General features: G+C 45.7%; 2 protein-coding genes across 2 annotated transcripts; both read left to right on the top strand.

The window, feature by feature from the left end:
* The first annotated feature begins 8,704 nt into the window (after positions 1-8,704).
* Positions 8,705-12,145, top strand: LOC109754873 (disease resistance protein RGA5). The gene is made up of 2 exons (XM_020313766.4): positions 8,705-9,752; positions 10,195-12,145. The coding sequence occupies exons 1-2, from the start codon at positions 8,953-8,955 to the stop codon at positions 11,804-11,806; spliced, it is 2,412 nt and encodes an 803-aa protein (XP_020169355.1). The 5' UTR covers positions 8,705-8,952; the 3' UTR covers positions 11,807-12,145.
* Positions 12,146-13,136: 991 nt separating this feature from the next.
* LOC109754963 (protein INVOLVED IN DE NOVO 2-like) lies at positions 13,137-18,903 on the top strand. Its single transcript, XM_073504531.1, has 3 exons — positions 13,137-13,228; positions 16,546-17,696; positions 17,771-18,903. Exons 1-2 carry the CDS (start codon positions 13,137-13,139, stop codon positions 17,333-17,335), a joined length of 882 nt encoding a protein of 293 aa, XP_073360632.1. The 3' UTR covers positions 17,336-17,696; positions 17,771-18,903.
* The last annotated feature ends 397 nt before the right edge of the window (positions 18,904-19,300 follow it).

The raw sequence follows: 19,300 nt of genomic DNA, 5'->3' as shown, positions 1-19,300 counted from the left end.
GTAGCGGTGCTTAGGCGAAGCCCTGCGTCGGTAACTTCATCAACACCGTCACCACGCCGTCGTGCTGACGAAGCTCTTCCCCGAAGCTCTACGGGATCGTGAGTTTGCGGGACGTCACCGAGCTGAACGTGTGCTGAACGCGGAGGTGCCGTACGTTCGGTACTGAGGATCGGTCGATCGTGAAGACTTACGACTACATCAACCGCGTTGTCATAATGCTTCCGCTTACGGTCTACGAGGGTACGTGGACAACACTCTCCCCTCTCGTTGCTATGCATCACCATGATCTTGCGTATGCGTAGGAATTTTTTTGAAATTACTACGTTCCCCAACAATACCATGGTGAACAACCCAATGAGGGCATCACGTCTGAAGCTTCTAATAATGAAGACACTGTACATGATGGTGCTGGGATGTGTGACATGCTCAACACTCTCATAAGGGGCACATGCATGGAAAGTAATGCAGATCATGATGAATGTACAAGAGACATTCATGTGGATGCTTCCAGCGGTGATGGAAGGAACCAGGAGCCAAATGCAATAGCCAAGGTGTTCTTTGAACTATTGACAGAGGCAAAAAAAAAGAGTTGTACCCAGGTGGCAAGGATGTCATGAAGCTATCTTTCATTGTGAAGCTTTACCAAATCAAGTGTGTATCTGGGATGACCAATAGAGCATGTGACTTAGTTCTGGAGATGTTCACGCAGGTGCTGCCAAAGGTTCACCGCATTCCTAGTAATCTCGCAAAAGTAAGGAAGGTGATCTGGGATCCTGGGCTGGATTACAAGAAGATACACGTGTGCATTAATGATTGTGTTGTTCTATTTCGTAATGATCATGCCGATGCGGAAGAATGCCCTGTCTGTCATGCCTCTCGATGGAAATCTACTCCTACAAGTGACGAAGATAATGCTGAAGAAAATATGCCCTTGAGGCAATAATAAAGTTGTTATTTATATTTCCTTATATCATGAAAAATGTTTATTATTCATGCTAGAATTGTATTAACCGGAAACTTGATGCATGTGTGAATACATAGACAAAACAAAATGTCCCTAGTATGCCTATACTTGACTAGCTCGTTAATCAAAGATGGTTAAGTTTCCTGACCATAGACATGTGTTGTCATTTGATGAACGGGATCACATCATTAGGAGAATCATGTGATGGACAAGACCCATCCGTTAGCTTAGCATAATGATCGTTAAGTTTTATTGCTATTGCTTTCTTCATGACTTATACATATTCCTTTGACTATGAGATTATGCAACTCCCAAATACCGGAGGAACACCTTATGTGCTATCAAACGTCACAACGTAACTAGGTGATTATAAAGATGCTCTACAGGTGTCTCCGATGGTGTTTGTTGGGTTGTCATAGATCGAGATTAGGATTTGTCACTCCGAGTATCGGAGAGGTATCTTTGGGCCCTCTCGGTAATGCTCATCACGATAAGCCTTGCAAGCAATGTGACTAATGAGTTAGTTACGGGATGATGCATTACGGAATGAGTAAAGAGACTTGCTGGTAACGAGATTGAACTAGGTATGAGGATACAGATGATCGAATCTCGGGCAAGTAACATACCGATGACAAAGGGAATAACGTATGTTGTCATTGCGGTTTGACCGATAAAGATCTTCGTAGAATATGTAGGAACCAATATGAGCATCCAGGTTCCGCCGTTGGTTATTGACCGGAGATGTGTCTCGGTCATGCCTACATAGTTCTCGAACCCGTAGGGTCCGCACGCTTAACGTTCGATGACGATTTGTATTATGAGTTATGTGTTTTGGTGACCGAAGATTGTTCGGAGTCCCTGATAAGATCATGGACATGACGAGGAGTCTCGAAATAGTCGAGAGGTAAAAATTGATATATTGTATGATAGTATTCGGACACCGGAATGGTTCCGGTTTGTTTCGGGTATTTTTCGGAGTACCGGGAGGTTACCGGAACCCCCCGGGGAAAGTAATGGGCCAACATGGGCCATAGGAGAGAGGGGAGGCAGCCCACAAGGGGTGGCCGCGCCCCCCTCCCATAGGGAGTCCGAATTGGACTAGAGGAGGGGGCGCGACCCCCTTTCCTTCTCCTCTTCCCTCTCCCTTCCCTCTTCCCCCCCTCCACGGAAGGAAGGGGGAAACCTACTAGGACTAGGAGTCCTAGTGGCCCCCCCACTTGGGCGCGCCCCTAGGCCGGCGGCCTCCTCCCCTCCTCCTTTATATACGGGGGCAGGGGGCATCCCATAGCACATCAATAGTTCTCTTAGCCGTGTGCGGCGCCCCCTCCACAGTTTACTCCTCCAGTCATAGCGTCGTAGTGCTTAGGCGAAGCCCTGCGCAGATCACATCACCATCACCGTCACCACGCCGTCGTGCTGAAGAAACTCTTCCTCGACCCTCTGCTGGATCAAGAGTTTGAGGGACATCATCGAGCTGAACGTGTGCTGAACTCGGAGGTGCCGTACGTTCGGTACTAGATTGGTTGGATCGTGAAGACGTTCTACTACATCAACTGCGTTAAACTAACGCTTCCGCTTTCGGTCTATGAGGGTATGTGGACACACTCTTCCCCTCTCGTTGCTATGCATCTCCTAGATAGATCTTGCGTGATCGTAGGATTTTTTTTTTGAAATTGCATGCTATGTTCCCCAACAAATGCATCAAGCCGTAAATCAAAGGAGTGAGTGCCACATAAAGTTCTAAGGTATTTCCCACTCATTCCAAGACTGCAAAGGTTGTACATGACTGAACATATGTCGTCACATATGAAATGGCATAAGGAGGGTCGGGTGGATGATGGCGTAATGAGGCATCCTGCAGATTCGAAGGTCTGGAAGCATTTTATAAGAAATATTCTAAGAAATTCTCAAAAGATGCTCACCGTGTTTGGCTTGGCCTTGCTTCGGATGGATTCAACCCCTTTGGGATCATGAGTATATCACACACTACATGGCCTGTCATTCTTATTCCATATAACTTTCCACCTTGGATGTGTATGAAACAACAAAATTGTATTTATTTCAATGATTATTCCAGGACCAAAGTCAGCAGGAAATAACATAGATGTGTACTTGCAGCCCTTAACTGATGAACTGAATGTTCTATAGGAGGATGGTGCTTAGACATATGATGCTGCAACTAAAAAAAGTCCAGATGTATGCATGCTTGTTGTGGACCATCAATGACTACCCATCTTACGCAATGTTGAGTGTTTGGAGCACAAAAGGCAAGCTAGCGTGCCCGTATTGCCACAAACATACATATTTTCTATGGCTCAAGTATGGTCGAAAGCATTGCTACATGGGACACCGTCATTTTCTGCCCAGGACCCACAAATGGCGTTGAAACAAGTGTTTGTTCAACAACAAGACAAATAATAGTGAAGCTCCAGTGGCACTTATAGGTGAACAAGTTGTGTAGGAACTTGATAGCATTCAGCATGCACCATTTGGAAGGTGAAATAAGAGAAAGCGACCAAAAACTAATAGGTGGCATAACTGGCGGAAGAAAAGTGTATTTTTCCAGCTCCCATATTGGAAGCACTTGCTTGTTAGGCACAATTTGTATGTTATGCACATCGAGAAGAACATTTGTGACATCATTCTGTGGACTTTGCTTGAGATGGATAAGAAATCAAAGGATGGTGTGAAGGCTCGTCTTGATTTGGAGGACATGAAATTTAGGAAGGACCAACATCCAAAGCCTGGTAAGCATAACTGGATAAGTATGAAATAAAGAAAGGTTGCTATACTTTGAAAAAATGAAGAAAAGATAATGCTCCTCAAGTTTCTGTAGAGCATTAATATGCCTGATGGCTATGCTTCACACATTAAGCGATGTGTAGTCCTTGATTAGTGCAAGATTAGTGGACTCAAAACTCATGACTGTCATGTTATATTTCAGAAACTTCTTCCTATTGCATTGCGCAAGCTTTTGCCAGAGAATGTTGTTAACCCATTGCTTCAGCTGAGTAAATTATTTTCTGATTTATTCTCCAAGGAGTTAAGGGCTGAAGATTTGGAGAGTTGAGAAAAACAATTCCATAAACTCTATGTCAGCTCGAGATGATCTTTCCATCAGCATTCTTTGATATTATGATGCATCTCCCAATTCATCTTGCTGAAGAGGCTCGATTGGGAGGGCCTGTCTTGTACAGATGGATGTATCCAATTGAGCGATAATTGCGTACCTAAAAGGATATGTGCGTAACAAGGCTCAACCAGAAGGCTCTATTGCAGAGGGGTACATACTTGAAGAGAGCATAACTTTTTGCAGTCGATTCCTTGATGGAATGCCTACCAAGCTAAGTCAGTCCGAATGTAATGGAGGTGCAGATCAACCACCAACAGGGATTAGCATAATGAGTACAGTTGATTACTCCAAGAAAGGTTTTGTTTGTGAATCATTCTCTTTGGCTAAGATTAATCAAATGAGGCATTTCATAATAACAAACTGTGAGGAAACCGCACCATGGATTGAGTAAGGATACTTATGTATTTATTTCACATCATGATATGCATTAATACTTTCCTGTTCAACTAACAACCATTTCTCTTTGAAGTGAACATCTTGAGGAGCTCACAAGTAACAATTCTCCTAATCCTAAAAAGCAGCACAAGAGTTTGTTCGCTGGTTTGAGAGACGGGTAAGTTTCTTTTGCACTTTCACTAATGTTCCTCGTAATAACGTACCAACGCCGTACATTACACTCACACATATTCTGTTCCATGAAACAGATCACAGAGCTCCACAATGATGGGAAGGTCAGCAATCTTATTTATGCACTAGCTAAAGGACCCGATCACTTAGCTCGTGTATACAACCATACAATTATGAATGGATATTTCTTTTGGAATTCCTATATAGAGCAGGACTTGAGTACCCAGGGCCGGTCCTGAGATTTTGGGGGCCCGGGGCGAGACTAAAACTCGGGGCCCTTAATATAGACATAACAATAACAATGAATACACATATGAATATGAAATATTATCAATAACACTTGAATGCATCCAAAAACTGTATGCATATCAAATAATTTATACATATTACCTTTCTTCCAACATTCCTTGATGCAATGTCACTTACGGTGGGGTCGATGTCAATCTCATCGATAATTTTTTCTTCATGCATAATGTTGCCAAACCATTTAACCTCTCTTGAGTTATTGTTGACCTTAGATAGATCTTCATAATTTCAACTTTGAAAAACTTCTTTCGGCCAGTTGACGGTCACATGCACAACAAAAAAGATGTAATAAGCAATGGCGATAATAGGATACCAATGAGCTTCTCGGACATGCTTGAAAAATCTCCATAGCAGACACTACGCTATCTAGTAAAGTGAATCTCATATAGATAAAGATCATATACCTCAACATTACATGAAGCATTAAGAGAGAAAGTCTGCAATTTTTTGTTCCTCAAGATCATTGTGGTTGTACCCACTCATCCACAATTTTCTTCCTTTTCCTTTTAGATGCATGCTTTCTTTCGAATAACATGATAAAACACACTGATGAAAATAAACAAAAAAATTGCATCAGTTGTTTAACAGTGCCGCCGTGCCGTCTATGCATCCACGGAACTGCAAGAACCACAATAAGAATATAAGATATACCTTGGATGGTCGAATCGGTGATGAACGGCGAGCAAAGCGGGTTGGCGGCGACTGGGCGTCGATGCCCCATGGATTGAAATCGCGGCAAACTGACGATCTGAAGTACTAGGAAGGAAACTAGGATTTAGGAGACAAGGGAAAATGAGCGCTGAGCACGCTTTCGCGAACAGAGGAAGCGTCGGTGGCCGCTGGGAATCGCTCCGTGAGTGCGTGATTAGGAAGGGGATCAATCATTCTTTTTGACGTGAATCACTCCTTTTTTCTGGACGTAAACAAAGGAAGGGATCGATCGCGGCGTTCCGTGCCTCATTGATTGCGACCTACTGCGTGCGTACGAGCGCTGCCTGTGACCTGCTCGTGTTGGGTGAGGCCGAGCCAGCCAGCCCATACAAATTTTCGCTGACCACCGGAAATTTTTGGGCCATAGCTAATCTAGGGAGGGGCCCCTGGATTCCGGGGGCCTGGGGCGGCCGCCCCCCTCCCCCCCACAGGGCCGGCCCTGTGAGTACCCAAAATGGTGGCGTCATAGTCAAGGGCGATGCAACAACATGCAATATTGATTATTACAAGGTGATCAAGAAAATCATATTTCTTGATTTTCCTCCTGATAAGGAGGTTGTTCTATTCTGGTGTGACTGGTTTGATGTGCCTCCTACCAACATAACTGAGAGTAAGGGGTATAAGAAGGACAAATATGGAATTATTGACCTTGACACTACTCTACACTGGTTCCAGGGAGGCCCTGACATTCTAGGCCTCCAATCTCAACAGGTTTTCTATGTGAGAGATGTGAAGAACCCTAATTGGGCAGATGTTATTAAAATGAATCCACACAATTTGTTTGCTCCTTCCGTTTTAAATGGTGTAGGCCTTGATGAAGCTGCTGAAGCCGATAAAGGTGGTGCGGCAGACGTATTTGATGTCGTCGATGTAGAAATTACAGTGCCAGAAATTACAGTACCTGAAGGGATAGATCACTAGTTGGTGCAGTAATGATGACGAAGGATCCAACGTTGGTGTTTCAGTCATAAAAAATATAAAACCCGTTGAGTTTGAAGATGTCCAATTCGAATCTAATGATGATACGGACGATGATGAGGCTTACGTAAATGATGGCTATGTTGCTCCTTTGGGACAAGAAGAATTGGATAATGACTAGGGGTTCTTTGTATAGTTTTTAATCTCTTGGTAAGGTGCTTTTCACATGTTTAAGCCATGAATATAAGTTCCTGAACTTTTTTGATGTCACCTACGAGTAGTATCTCTCCTGAAGTTTAATCTGATGTGAAACAGGTTCAAACAAGGCACTCCTGCATAGTGTCATCTGTCGTGGCAAATGGGAACAGAAGCTAGTGCTCAGCACTAACAGTTTGGTGATGAAGAGAAGAGAAGAGTAGTTGTTGTTCTTTTAGCGTTGTTGCTATTTTGACAGTGCTATGTACACATTGTTGCTATGAACTTGTGTTCTTTTAGTGTTGTTGCTATTTTCATTACTTTGTCGTGACCTTATGGTCTTTTGTGTGAACAATCTACACAAGTATGGCTGATGAAACTTGTGTGTTGTCATGTTGAAACATATGTCATATATCTTGCTGAGATGGTTTGTTATATCCTACTAAAATCTTGTGTCATATGTCCTTATATATATCCTATTTAAAAGCGACCACACCCGGCTAACTCCACACCATAACACAAGCCGCTCCTCATCCTCCTCCTTGCATTGTATCTGCCATGACTACAGGCAACGAAGCTCTGTGGGAGAGCCTTTACAGGGAGATGAAGGACGTCGTGGCCGCCCTTGCCGCCGCCAGGCAGAGCGGCCATGCCAAGCGGATCGAGGCCGGCTTGCCGGTCAGCTCGCCCGGGGTCTCCAACGATGAGGACGAGACCACGATGGATACGGGCTCTGATGACTCCGTCCAGGCTCCCGCGCCTCCTGTGCACCATGGAGCAGGAGCGGGCGCACTACAACGTCGCCATGGTGGAGGTGCAGCTTGCACCGACGCCTTTGTCAGTGTTCCAGCGGGCGTAGAAGGAACAACAATACAACATGTTCCTCCTGGCGCAACATCGGCTGGCAGAGGGCCAGATCTACGACGAACGCGCGAGCGAGAATGCCGTGGTGGCCATGAACCCCAACTTCGTCGTGGAGTAGCGTGTCATCTACAATGCCGTCCGCGCTCAAGTCGCCGCTTGCCAAGAAGCGGCTGCCGCCAAGGCGCGACTCCAGGCGATCGTGGAGGAGAACAACGCCAGCTACTCGTCCTACGCGCCGTTGACGAACTATTAGGTAGCCCGGTGGGACGACGACAGTGTCGGCGCCACCATTCCCACCGTGGACCTCACGATCACCGGTGATGGATAGGTCGCGGACTCCTACGAGGATGAGTAGGCCACAGGAGGCGGCGGGTCCTGGTCTCCCATGTGGGCCGATCCATCTCCCGTGGTCTACTCTTCCTCGCCGGAGACCACACCTTCGCTTCACGGGTCATATCGTCGGTGATCATGGAGACGGCGGATGGAGGACGACAGGGGCTTGGATGCCGGGTGCTGCCGCCCTAGGTAGGTTTGGGGGCAGGTCTTTTTTCTGTTCTAAATGTTCAAAGTGTAATGAAAATCCATCGTATTTGTATGAAATCCGTCATGTTTATAAGAAATTCGGCCGCGTTTGCATGAATTTCATCCAGTTTGTTGAAAAAGAGTTTGAAATGTATGCGGCTATGATTGGATGGCGACCTCCCGCATCCGTGTCCGTGGACGGATGCGGGAGAAATTTTGCGGGTTACTGTTGGAGATGCCCTTAGGCATAACTTTGGTCTTATATGACTTACTATTTATTTTTTGTGTGCGTGTGCATCCTACATATGCAAAGACCAGATGTGTGTTTATTGTGTTTGTACCTTTTGATCCTTTATTTTGAATGAATAAAATCGACACTTTGTCGGAAAAGAGACGTTGTTTGAAGCGATGAGTGGACCATGTTTGTAAGAAAAACAGTTTTTGATTTGGACATGATTCTTGTGATTAAAAAATAGATATTTAAAAAGTTAAAGAAGTATCGGGCCAACACAGTTCGTGCTCTCTGTTGACCAAATGCGGTCTTTTTCTAGGATTTTTTATTCTGTTTTTCTAGGGAGATTTTTCATTCTGGGGATGCTGCTGTGAAGTGTGAAGTAGCCTACAGAAATATTTGCGCACCCACCACGAAGACAACAGCGGCCACCAGGCGACGAGGACTTGGCTGCAAGTCCACGCCCATCCTCGCCGCCGGCGACGCCCACAAATCCAGATCCAGAGAGCTAGAGAAGGTTGTTCTCAACCGGCCGGCGGGATGGAGATCGCGGTGGGCGCGCTGTCGGGCATGGTGGAGGCGCTGCCGGGCAAGCTGGGCGAGCTGCTGCAGCAGGAGTACGAGCTGCTCTCCGGCGCCCGCGGGGACGTTGCCTTCTTCCAGGACGAGCTGAGGACCATGAACGCCGCCGTGCTCCGCTGCGAGGCCCTCGAGGAGCCCGACGTCCAGACCAGCAGCTGGATCGCCCAGGTCCGCGACCTCGCCTTCGACATCGAGGACTGGGTCGACCTCTTCGCCCACCGCGTCGACGCCGGCACCCACGACGCCACCTCCCACCGGTTCTCCCGCTGGATCCGCCGGCTCACCACCATCCCCGACCGCCACGTCATCGCCACCGAGCTCAAGGAGCTCCGGGCGCGCGTCGTCGAGGTGAGCGAGCTGCGGAAGCGCTACAGCCTCGGCCCGCAGATGCCGTCCCATCACGCGCCCGCCGTCGACCCCCGCCTCTTCGCGCTCTACGCCGACAGCGCCGACCTCGTCGGCATGGACGGGCCGCGGGACGAGGTGGCGGGGATGGTGACCGGACAGGGCTCGGGCGGGCTCAAGGTCGTGTCCATCGTCGGGATGGCCGGCTCCGGGAAGACGACGCTTGCCAGGGAGGTGTACCGATTGGTCAACGCGGGGTTTACGTGCCGCGCATCGGTTTCGGTCGGCCGGAGCTCGGACGTCGCCAAGGTGCTCGGCGATATGCTGTCCCAAGTGGACAGCAGGGGACGAGGTGATGCTGGCGATGTGAATCAATTGATTGGGAGGCTGAGGGAGCATCTGCAAGATAAGAGGTACAACCATTTATATTGACAATCATCGACCACCATTTATGCTGAAAATTTTGCTCCAGTACTGAAGAAATGTCTTCAGTACACTGTTATTCTGTGGCATATTACTCTATTTGCTAATTCGATCAATCCACTTTGCTATTACTCTACTCCATCAATCCATTTCAATTGTTACTGACAAGAGTTAGTTCAGTTAGTTCCACCATTTATACTGAAAAGTTGTTGCTGGATTGACAATCATCAACCACCATTTATGCTGAAATTTTTATTTTGCTCAACAATCCTGTTATTCTGTGGATCATCATTTATACTGAAAAACTTGTCTTCAGTACACTGTTATTCTGTGGCACTTCCTATAAACATCTTCAATAAAACTTAGTCCTGCTTCCTCTTGGTTGAGATAAATGTATACTCTCAGACTCATTTCCCTCTCGTCATCAAATAGGTATCTTCTAATGATTGATGACCTGTGGAGTGTTCAAACCTGGGAGATAATCAAACACTGTTTTCCAGCGAACAATCTCGGGAGTCGGATAATCACTACAACAAGAATTGAGGCTGTTGCGAAAGCAGGTGCAGGTGACCATGTTTACAAGACATGTCTTCTTGGCAAAGACGATGCCGAAACCTTGTTTACCCGAAGAGCTTTTGGGAGTGTGGGTGGATGCCCTGCCCATTTGAAGGATGTCTCAGCTCAGATCATGAAAAAGTGTGGTGGTTTGCCACTCGCTATAGTGAGCGTGGGTGGCTTATTAGCCAGTAAGGCGCGCACAAGAGATGAATTTGAGCGGTTAGGACTGGAATGGCGCACAAATTCAGAGCTACAAGGGATGAAACAGATCATCAAACTCAGCTACAGTGATCTTCCTGCCAATCTCAAGACATGTCTATTACACCTAAGCATATTTCCTGAGAACCATGAGATCGAAATAGAGCGCCTTGCGAGGCGTTGGGTTGCAGAAGGGTTCATCAATGAACAGCGTGGCACAAGCTTGGAGGAAACAGCGAGAAACTACATCAACGAGCTCATTGGCAGAAACTTAATCCAACCATCACAGATGAATCATGATGGCACCCATAGGAGCTATGTTCTTCATCCAGTAATACACGATTTCATCATTTGCAAGTCCATGGAAGACAACTTTGTTGCTCTGGTACATGCTCAACAGCAAGATGTTCCACCTGGTAATGGCACTGTCCGACGGCTATCTTTGTTGAATAGCAGTAAGCATGATCAGGCCACTGCACAAATCGATGGGGCAAAAGTATCTCGTGCTCGCTCGATCACCGTATTTTCTCACACCGGTCGCACGCCTCGTCTGAATGAACTCAGTGTACTGCGGGTTCTTGACCTTGAAGGCTGTCAAGGTCCACTGTGCCTTGATGGTCTCTACAAATTGCTGCTTCTGAGGTACTTGAACCTCAAGGGAACAGATGTCAGTGAGCTCCCAGAACAGATTGGGGAGCTAAGATGCCTGGAGACATTGGATGTGAGATCCACAAAGGTGAAAGTACTACCTCCTAGCATTGTCAAGCTGGAAAAGTTAATGCATTTGCTCGCCGGGAACGCCAAGTTGCCGAGTGGGATAACCAAGATGAAGTCACTGCTGACACTTTCGTGCAGCAATATCGGGAAGAGCGCTGATGCGGACATCATTCAAGAGCTCCGTAACATGGTAAGCTTGAGGGAAATGGAATTATTTTGTAATGTTCCTCGGACGTCTGAGGATAAGAAACAAGTCACATTTCCGAGTGATGGATTTCAGAGTCTTAAGAAGCTTTCGATAAGGTGCAGCTTGCCATCAGTGACCTTTGTGACCGATGCTTTATCGAAGGTTGAAGTGCTTGAGCTAAAGTTTGAAGAAGGCCTTTCAGAGGAGTCGAGTGGTGTGTCTGGTATAGAGCATCTGTCAGGCCTGAAGCATATGATCATTGAGTTTTCACAGCATGATGCGGGTGCTGCAGCAGCAACTGCTGCAGTCAAGACGACTGCTGAGAAGGTCCATCCTAATTGTCAAGTGATCATCGTGAATGTTGATAAGAAGACCAACGAATAGACTTTTGGAGCATTGTGCACATCTGATTCTGAGCAAGCATGAGGGATGTGACATACCTTCTACCGGAGACAGTCAAGGGCATTTGATGATTCGTTTCAACACACTTCCTTAAACAGCGTTCTCGTGATTAATGTAGTGAATTGGTGCTTGAATAAGTGATGCCCCTAGAACTAGGCATTATCGTTCCTCAAATTAAATGTATGATGTTTTCTGCCATTGTTACTTGCTTCTATGCCAAGTGTTTTGATGGGAGGGTGTATCTTACAGAAACTTTATGTTGCTTTCAGTTTCAGTCTGAAAACTATACTAGCAAATGACCCTGCACGGAGTTCGTGTGAATACCTTATATGTAAGTCGCCTGAATCTTGAATTTGGGTCATTCAATTTCTAGACCGTTGATTCTTGCTCTGAGATTTGTGTTGTGTTTTTTTTTGCTGGGCTGTTATATGAGATGGTTTGGGCTATTTTTTTTTGACTGACCACATATTTGGGCCAGTCAATTTGCTACTGGGCTTAAGCCCATTACCTATCACGCCCAGCCCATCCCTCTTTCCCTTTGTTTTTTTCTGTTTTTATGTGTTTCTCCTTTTGCTTTTTGTTTATCTTTATTAGTTGGTTTTAATTTTTTTATTTCTAAGTATCTTTGGGATGTTGGGTGAGTGTAAATGTATACACACAAATTCTGTGCAATATGTGCAAAAAGTACAGTATTATATGATTGTTGTTTGCATACTACAAAAAGTGAAATTTTAAAGCAATGTTGTGTGCAATTGTTAACTTTCTTACATTATTTTTATTCTTAAAGATTAATATCATTGGCACTAATTCATTGTTCCTTATAAAACTTCCTTATTTTGATTTTCATTTAGTTATTATTTCATTTTATTTCCTCCCTAAGGGTAGTACATTTCCACTAACTCATTCCTTTTTAGGATTTGTTTTTGAAAATTCCTCTATTATACGTCAATTCTTGCATTTAAAAAAAAATGTATATTGTGTGCAAATTTTGTCATTGTTTGATTTAGATATTTATTTTATTTTATTTCTTCTTAAAGGGTAATACCAATGCCACCAATTCATTCTCTCTTAGAAAACCTCATTATTTTGAATTTTTTAGTTTTTATTTTATTTTCTTTCTTCTTAAAGTGTAAATCAATGCCACTAATTCATTTTTCCTTAAAAACTTCATAAAATTTTCACTTTGTTTCAATCTTATTTCCTTGACGTCATTGGAAGTGGATGAGCCCCCCCCCCCCCCCCCCCCCCCACCATATGACCGTGTTTGGTTGTTGGCCGGCCGCCATGTTGGACCGCGACGGACACCGAGGAGATGCGCGACGCATCCGCCACCCCGCCCTGCCGGCTGATCCCTCTCTTCTCCCGCCGGGATCTGGTCCCTGCTGCGCCATTGGGCTTGCTCCGGTGAGCTCGGTCGAGTCCTTGCCAGCGGGCGTGCACGCGCCTCTCCCTCGAGCAGGGCTTCCTGCGCCGCGCCTGCCCACCACCGCCTCCTCCCATTCTGGGGCCGGGCGTGCCGCTGCCGCCGGGTCACCTCATGCTCTGTTCTGTGTGTGCCTGCGTTTTCTGAATTTTTTGGTATAGTAGTAGAATAGGGCAGTGTGTGCTTTCTTTTTCTGAATTTTTGGGAAGTACGTACCAGAGCAGAGAAAGTGTGATGTAAGCATACTTGAGCATATGTAAAGAAAGTCAGCTTGTACATGCTCTTGGAATTCCATACCTGAGCATAGACGTAGCGGTAGTCGAACAGAGCAAGCGGGTTCGACAGTAGGTTCAGTCGCCCTGGGTTGTACATCAGCCTGGTATGATGTTCCTTTCGACAGTTAAATTCAGTTTCAACGGCTCCACACCAGGATCAGTTTGATTGCACTATTTTAGGGCAGCTGTTGCAGACGGCTATGGTTGTTTGTAAAAAAAGGCTGTTTTCAGGTCCAATTTTCTTTTACAACACCTTGTTTTCGTGCGAAAGATAGGCCAGCTATTGAAGATGCTCTTATGTGTTGGAAGGGTAGTCAAATGTCATGCAATATACAGGTTATGGTGACGTTGTTCTATTCTAATCTTTATCGAATCGTTGGCGGTACATCATATTAGAAAAATTACTCTGTAAATGTACATCTTTATTTTTTAGATGGATTTTTTCAATAGAGAGTTTTGTTAATTAAAAGAGGAAACATTGTTCTTACAATCTTGCAAGGCCACACTCAACACACAGATTGACACCGTCCCTTGCATAACACCACCACGCAACTTTCTATGTCCAAACTCGGCAAGACTATGAGCTAAACTATTGACTGTTCTATCTACTTTTCGAACTTTAACCTCTCTTCTTCCTTGCTTGATGGCTTGAAATTCCCTTGCAGTCACTCCGATTTCGAATGTATCCTTCCATTAGGGGTCGAGTGCCTTTGCCACCATGCTGTTGTCCGTCTCAACAACTAAAGGTGGGTCCGCACCCGGCATCGCTTTCCGTAGTCCTTCTAGACAAGAAGTAGCTTCTGCAAAGTCTGCTCCTTTATATCATCAAATTTGAGGTAGATCTTAGTCATAGGTAGTACTCTGTAATTGCAGGATTCGGTAAGAGCATCTTCAATAGATGATGTATTTTACATCATCAAAAGGAGATTTTTGTTACATCACGAAAAACGTCAAACTCCAACAGATGATGTAAAATAGGGCCACGACAACCGTTCTAACAACTGATGTAAAAATAGGCCAGCCGCACCCGCACAACAACAACCAACAACAGCACACCAGCAGCCAAATGCAGCACATATTTGAATCGAAATCATCCCAAATTAATCCATAAACAAACCTAATAATAATTTCATCAATCCACAACATCAAATTATTACATAATTCATCAAATCACACAACATGGAATGCAACACAAATACAACAAAGTTCTCACACAATACAAGAAACATAGATATGGAACTAGGAGGCTTGTTCCCCATGCCATGTCCACCACTCCACCATTATGTCTTTTTGAAGATCAATGTGTGTGTCGGACTCTCTAATGTCATGATACACCTCCATGAAGCGTATGATTCGGCCTTCCCTTCTTATCGGCCGAACGCTTTTTCCCATGAGACCATAGAGTGTGTAATCCGAATTTCGTACATGCTCATTCTCAATGATCCATAGTCTTTGCAAATTGTTTGACATAAAAAATAGAAGTGCTCTCTGCCATTGACAAATCATCAATGTAATCTGCCAGAACACCATAGGCCATCATGCGCAATGCAGTAGTGACCTTCCGCTCAGTGCTATGTCCAAGCAAACCGGTGCAATTCCTCCTCAGCTCGAAGGCTAAGTCATGTTGCTTCACAGAATTGCAAAAGTGAATATATACGCAAATCATTGGACATCCTGAAACGGCGACGAAAATACCTCTCTGAAAAAATAGGTGGAGTAACAAAATAGTTGCGCATCAATCTTTTGTGCGCCTCTACCCATTCTCTCAGTATGTACTCACGGTCAAACACAAAAATGCCATGCTTTGGCTTCTTCCTCTTGCACATCACTAAGAGCAAAGCAATGTCCTCTTCCTTAGCCAAGTCGAATTCATCATCCGATAAGGAATCGTCCAAAAATAAAGGAGTCGCATGATCTCATCTACAATACGAAAATCTCCATCAAACAACATTTCGTGCATGGTAAATATTCGACAAGTTTCGCCAAATTTTTAACTTGGGGAAAATTTGTTGAACACCCTGTGTGCGAGGAGGAAGAAACCGTTTGGCTGCATGTCGAAGCGTTGATGGTAGTTGCACCGACTGGTGGGGTTGGCCGGTTGGGTCCCTACACCTCCTTGACAGTTGCCGGTTGGTGGCTGAGCCTAATTGCGGCGGCGATGGCCAAAGCAGTGGCCGCTCAACTCGGTCGTGGTGGTCGCACAATAGGACGTGGTAGCTCCGGCGGCCAATAGTCCTATTCCGGACGGCGGCCATGAGCTGCGGGAGCCATCACGAAAGCCGCCGCACCGGCCAACAACCAAATTGGATGGCGGATCCAAATCTGCTCATCGGCAAGGCCTCCAAAGGGGTGGCTGGCAGACTCTAGTGACGCAATGATGGTAATTTAGTTGGCACACACGGCAATTTATAGTAAAAAAATAAACTAAAGCATGAAGCTACCATGTAGCGAGCTAAAATTGACATCCTCGCGTTACTAAACTTGACATCGAAAATGTTCGATTTGCCATTGTAGCTGACGTTCGGTCGTTATCAGATTTCAAAAGCTACGTCAGACAAAGCATCACCTTTGACATAGATGCTGTAAAAACAAGTTACTCTATCTATGGGAGATGCTCTAAGATGTCGACACGTGGACGGGAGCAGAGGCTTCAGGAGTGTGGCAGAGACAGTAAGGTTGGCTCCGGCTGCACCATGGGTCGGGCGCTTACCATTTCGTCCTCTCGCCTGCTCGATCGATCACGTGATCATCATTCATTCACCTCCTCCGCCTCTCCGCTTTGCTTTGCCCCCCTGTTCTGCTCGGCTACAGAAACCTGCTGTTCGCCGGCCCTGAGGCAAGGTGAGCCCAACCTCCGAACGGCATTGGACTGACTGACTGATCCTCTCCGAGCCGTACGTAAAACCTACTGTAGGTTGGTTGGTTCGTTGGCGGCGGTGGCGCCGTCGGTCTGGACTCTGGACAGCAATTTTTTTTTGCTGGGCAGCTCCAATTGACCGTCTCTGCTTTTCCGAATTCGGTAGGATTCGCGAGGAAGGGGGTTTCCGGAGGAGCCACCGGAGCGCCAGCGATACCCTGCCTTGGCGTCACGCAGATGGAGCAGTCACCAAGCGCGTGAAGGACGAAGTGGCCGACTCACTGGACCCGCCGCCGGCCGTGGAGCCTCGCACTGTCCAGATGAGCAGAGAGGAGCAATTCGTGTGGCCGTGGATGGGGGTGCTGGCCAACGTGCCCACGGAGTGGAGAGGCGGGCGGCAGATCGGGGAGAGCGGGAACCGGCTCAAGGAGCGGCTCGCCGCCTTCTGCCCGCACAAGGTCGTCCCTTTGTGGAGCCACAGAGGCCACACGGGGAACGCCATCGTCGAGTTCGGGAAGGACTACGCCTCTCTCCGCAACGCCTTCAGCTTCGAAAACCACTTCGAGGCGCAGGGCCACGGCAGACGGGGCTGGGAGGCGAGCAGGTGCCGAGGTGGGCCGAAGATGTTCGGGTGGGTTGCCAGGGCCGACGATCGACGGACGCCGGGGCTGGTCGTGGAGTACCTGCAGAGGAATGCCGACGTGAAGTCTGTTGCAGAGCTTGAGAGCGAGGGGACGCGCAAGACTGACAAGCTGGTGGCCAATTTGGCCAGCCAGATTGATGTGAAGGCCAAGCATGCCCAGGAGCTCGAATCTAAGTACAGTGTGAAGACGACCTCACTTGAGAACGTGATGGAGGAAAGGGAACTCATCTTCCAGAGATACAGCGATGGTCTGTTATTATGCTTTCAAACTCTTGCTGTTTACATGCTCTGTTATTATGGCAGAACAACATAGATGCATTCCTCTGCTTTCAACTTTCAGTTATTTAGTGCCTTCTGAACTTGCATTGTCACCAGAAATCCACAAGATGCAGCAACTTGCTGTTTATATGCTCTGTTATTGTGTATAGAACAACATATTCTCTGCTTTAACCTTTCAGTTATTTATTGTCTTCTGAACTTGCATTTTTACCAGAAATCCACAAGATGCAGCAACTAGCTCGTAGGCACTCGCAGATGACACTACGGAGAATCAGAAGGTCCGTTCGGAGCTGGATTGCAAGATGCAGGATCTTGAGCTCAAATCCAAGAAGCTTGATGAGCTTGCTGTGCGTAGCGAATCTGACAGAAGGAATCTAGAGAAGGAGAAGGAAAAGGTACGTGCCAAATGTCTGCCGTAAAAAATAAAATCATATGGATGATGGTTGATTGTTTCCGTGCTTCTTTCTAGATTACGCTGAAAGAAAAGACCACCACAAAATTGTTTCTGCATAACACTCATGTCAGGCCGTTGTGGTGAATACAGAACATGATCAAAGCAAAAGGACGAACTATGGATGGCGGCAAAGCGAAGGTCATAATCTCTTCAATCTTGCTTTTATTCACTTGCTGTTCTCTAATACAGAGTAGCTTGTAATCTTGAGTTGTCAAGTTCACAGTGAATTTCCTGTACTACAAACAGTAACAAGGTACATCTATGCATAAGTAAATTGTGCCAAAGCTTAGAATTCGAGATACCTAGTTTAGTTTACTCCCCTAGATATTCTTACATTGATCTAAGGGACATAAGTAGCAGAAAGTCTCATATTAGTAAGAAAAATGGGAAGTATACCTAATCTGCTGATCAAAGTATTGTCAATGGTAGAATACTGCCATAATACAAACATATGGTGGAAGTACCAAGTTAATGGCTCCAAATAGTGTTAGTGGCTTTGAATCAAGCTGTATTTGAGCCTGTCCCAAAAAAAATTAGCTGCATTACCAGTACATATCCTTGCCCTTTCATCCATTTCCTACGTCCTTGTTCCTTCATTAAATGCAAAAAAGAGAGGAGGAAAACAAGAAACTGTCAGCCACCAACGGACACGAACCAAGGAATTAGGTTGTGCCAGAAATGATTTTATTCTTGTGCAATAGTTCATATTTGATGGATGGTTGATGAAGGGACAATATGATAATATAGCCATGTGTGTGTATGCTGACAGTAACAGGTTAGCTAAGTTTCATCTACTTAATTTGGTACCTTGTGGAGATGTGCGTAGCATCGTATTGAATAAATGGCGATTTGTATTTACCAAATATTTGCTTTTGTCCTTTTATCACTTTTCTCTGAAGATGACAGTTAGTTATATGCCAGCCAAGTTATCTGTAATTCGTCAGCTTTCAGAACAGAGTCCATCTAGCATTTGCTCGTGGAGTTATGTGTGGGGCTACCAAAGCTTTTACAGATAAAAAGCTTGCCGCTCGGTACAAAGTTACCCACATCGCCGCATGCTAATAACTCCTAGAAGTATGTGATGTTCCTTAGTCAGTTAAATTGAGAAAATTAAATGGCATTCTTTGCTTGGACTCAACTGAGGCAAGTTTGTTTTATCTTGTCTTTTAGTACAAAAGAGCGTTCATCTTAGTTCCTTGCTTGGCTAAGTTAGGCACATCGCATGTCTTGGCTGCTCAGATTTGACCTGATATATTGATACTTGTAGTTCAAAGCTCTGCTGTCATCTGCAAGAGATGGGTTTTTCTAAACTTTCTGTAGCATACTAGTGCTGCAGGCATGGAAAGGTCCCCGTGTATGTATATTTAATTTGTCATATAGTCTCCTGCAGTGATGCATTACGATACACTAGTAATGAAGTAGGCGTGTCTTGCTTTGATTGTAGCACACATAAACAGTTTTCGTTCGCCGTGTTTTTGCTGTACTTTGGCTCAGACAGCATCTGGAGAGTATGAATGCTTTGCCAGCACAAGGTCGTGGGCGCCA

The sequence above is a fragment of the Aegilops tauschii genome, chromosome 7, assembly GCF_002575655.3.
Source record: "Aegilops tauschii subsp. strangulata cultivar AL8/78 chromosome 7, Aet v6.0, whole genome shotgun sequence".
NCBI classification, from domain to species: domain Eukaryota; kingdom Viridiplantae; phylum Streptophyta; class Magnoliopsida; order Poales; family Poaceae; genus Aegilops; species Aegilops tauschii.
The sequence above is the reverse complement of the archived record's forward strand: the minus strand, read 5'-3'. Positions and strand labels throughout refer to the sequence as shown.

Bases quoted from the DNA above. Each gene is read 5' to 3' on its own strand.
- LOC109754873 (XM_020313766.4), top strand. From the start codon at position 8,953: ATGGAGATCGCGGTGGGCGCGCTGTCGGGCATGGTGGAGGCGCTGCCG. The intron at 9,753-10,194 runs GTACAACCATTT...GTCATCAAATAG, and splicing joins GAGCATCTGCAAGATAAGAG to GTATCTTCTAATGATTGATG.
- LOC109754963 (XM_073504531.1), top strand. From the start codon at position 13,137: ATGCGCGACGCATCCGCCACCCCGCCCTGCCGGCTGATCCCTCTCTTC. The intron at 13,229-16,545 runs GTGAGCTCGGTC...CGAATTCGGTAG, and splicing joins GCGCCATTGGGCTTGCTCCG to GATTCGCGAGGAAGGGGGTT.